At 56.7% G+C, this 1,817-nt stretch overlaps 1 protein-coding gene across 1 annotated transcript; it reads left to right on the top strand.

Annotated features, from left to right (window-relative positions):
• Positions 1–484: 484 nt before the first annotated feature.
• Positions 485–1,566, top strand: LOC136515367 (uncharacterized). The gene is made up of 2 exons (XM_066508979.1): positions 485–788; positions 1,559–1,566. The coding sequence occupies exons 1-2, from the start codon at positions 485–487 to the stop codon at positions 1,564–1,566; spliced, it is 312 nt and encodes a 103-aa protein (XP_066365076.1).
• Positions 1,567–1,817: the final 251 nt, after the last annotated feature.

Genomic DNA, 1,817 nt, shown 5'->3' with positions numbered 1-1,817 from the left:
GGAGATCCTCGAGGCCGATCTAGTCACGGCCGCGGAGCGTAAGAATCCCCGAGGCCCTAGGGGCCCCAGGCTCTTTGACGACATGCTGAAGAAGCCCTGCCCTTATCACCAGGGCCCAGTGAGGCACACCCTCGAGGATTGCATCATGCTCCGGCGTTATTACGCCAAGCTCGGGCTCCCCGACGACGATGCCAAGAAGAAGGGCACCGGCGACCGGGACGACGATAAGGATGAAGGTTTCCCCGAGGTGCACAACGCCTTCATGATCTTTGGCGGACCCTCGGCGTGCCTTACGGTGCGCCAGCGAAAGAGGGAACGCCGAGAGGTCTTCTCAGTTAAGGTGGCCACTCCCCGATACCTCGACTGGTCTCGGGAAGCAATCACCTTTGATCGGGATGACCACCCCGACCATGTCCCGAATCCCGGGCAGTACCCACTTGTTGTCGACCCGATCATCGGCAAAACCTGACTCACCAAGGTGTTGATGGACGGAGGCAGCGGCCTCAACATCCTCTACGCCAACACCCTAGAGCTCCTGGAGATCGACCGGTCGCGGCTCCGGGGTGACGCCGCGCCTTTCCACGGCATCGTGCCGGGGAAGCGCACGCGACCCCTCGGGCGCATCGACCTTCCTGTTTGCTTTGGCACCCCCTCCAACTACCGCAAGGAGGTCCTTACCTTCGAGGTGGTTGGGTTCAAAGGAACTTACCATGCCGTCCTGGGGCTGCCGTGCTATGCCAAGTTCATGGCGGTCCCCAACTACACCTACCTCAAGCTCAAGATGCCGGGTCCCAACGGCGTCATCACGATTGAGTCCACGTACGAACATGTCTATGACTACGACGTCGAGTGCATCGAGTACACCGAGGCTCTCGTAGAGGCCGAGACCCTCATCGTCGACCTTGACCGACTCGGCAGCCACCTGCCCGAGCCCAAGTGTCGAGCCGGGACTTTCGAGCCTGCGAAGGCCGTCAAACTCGTCCCAGTCAACCCTGCGTGCCCCGACGATCAAGCACTGAGGATTAGCGTCACTCTTGACATCAAATAGGAAGCCATGCTCGTCGACTTTCTCCGTGCGAATGCTGATATGTTCGCGTGGAGTCCCTCGGACATGCTGGGCATACCGAGGGAGGTCGCGCGAGCATGCCTTGGACATCCGGGCTGGCTCTAGGCTGGTGAAGCAGCGCCTATGCTGATTCGACGAGGAAAAACATAGGACCATTGGTGAGGAGTTGCAGAAGCTCTTGGCATCCGAATTCATCAAGGAAGTATCCCATCTAGAGTGGTTAGCTAACCCTATGTTAGTCAAGAAGAAAAATGGGAAGTGGAGGATGTGTGTAGATTACACCGGTTTGAATAAAGCCTGTCCAAAAGTCCCCTTCCCATTACCTCGAATCGATCAAATCGTTGACTCCACTACGGGATGCGAGACTCTGTCTTTCCTTGATGCGTACTCCGGTTACCATCAAATCAAGATGAAAGAGTCCGACCAACTCGCGACTTCTTTTATCACACCGTTCAGCATGTACTGCTATGTGACTATGCCTTTCGGCCTCAGAAACATAGGAGCCACATACCAACAGTGCATGACCTAGGTCTTTGGCGAGCACATTGGGCGAACCGTCGAGGCCTATGTGGACGACATCGTGGTCAAGTCTAGAAAGGCTAGGGATCTCGTCGATGACCTGGAGATAGCCTTCAAATGCCTTAGAGAGAAGGGCATCAAGCTCAACCATGAGAAGTGTGTGTTCGGGGTTCCCCGAGGCATGCTCTTAGGGTTCATAGTCTCAGAACACGGCATCGAGGCCAACCCGGAG

This window comes from Miscanthus floridulus, chromosome 17 (assembly GCF_019320115.1).
Source record: "Miscanthus floridulus cultivar M001 chromosome 17, ASM1932011v1, whole genome shotgun sequence".
In the NCBI taxonomy this organism is placed as follows: Eukaryota; Viridiplantae; Streptophyta; class Magnoliopsida; order Poales; family Poaceae; genus Miscanthus; species Miscanthus floridulus.
This window is presented reverse-complemented; position numbering and strand designations above follow the sequence as displayed.

Coding starts and splice junctions, on each gene's coding strand:
- LOC136515367 (XM_066508979.1), top strand. CDS start 485: ATGGACGGAGGCAGCGGCCTCAACATCCTCTACGCCAACACCCTAGAG.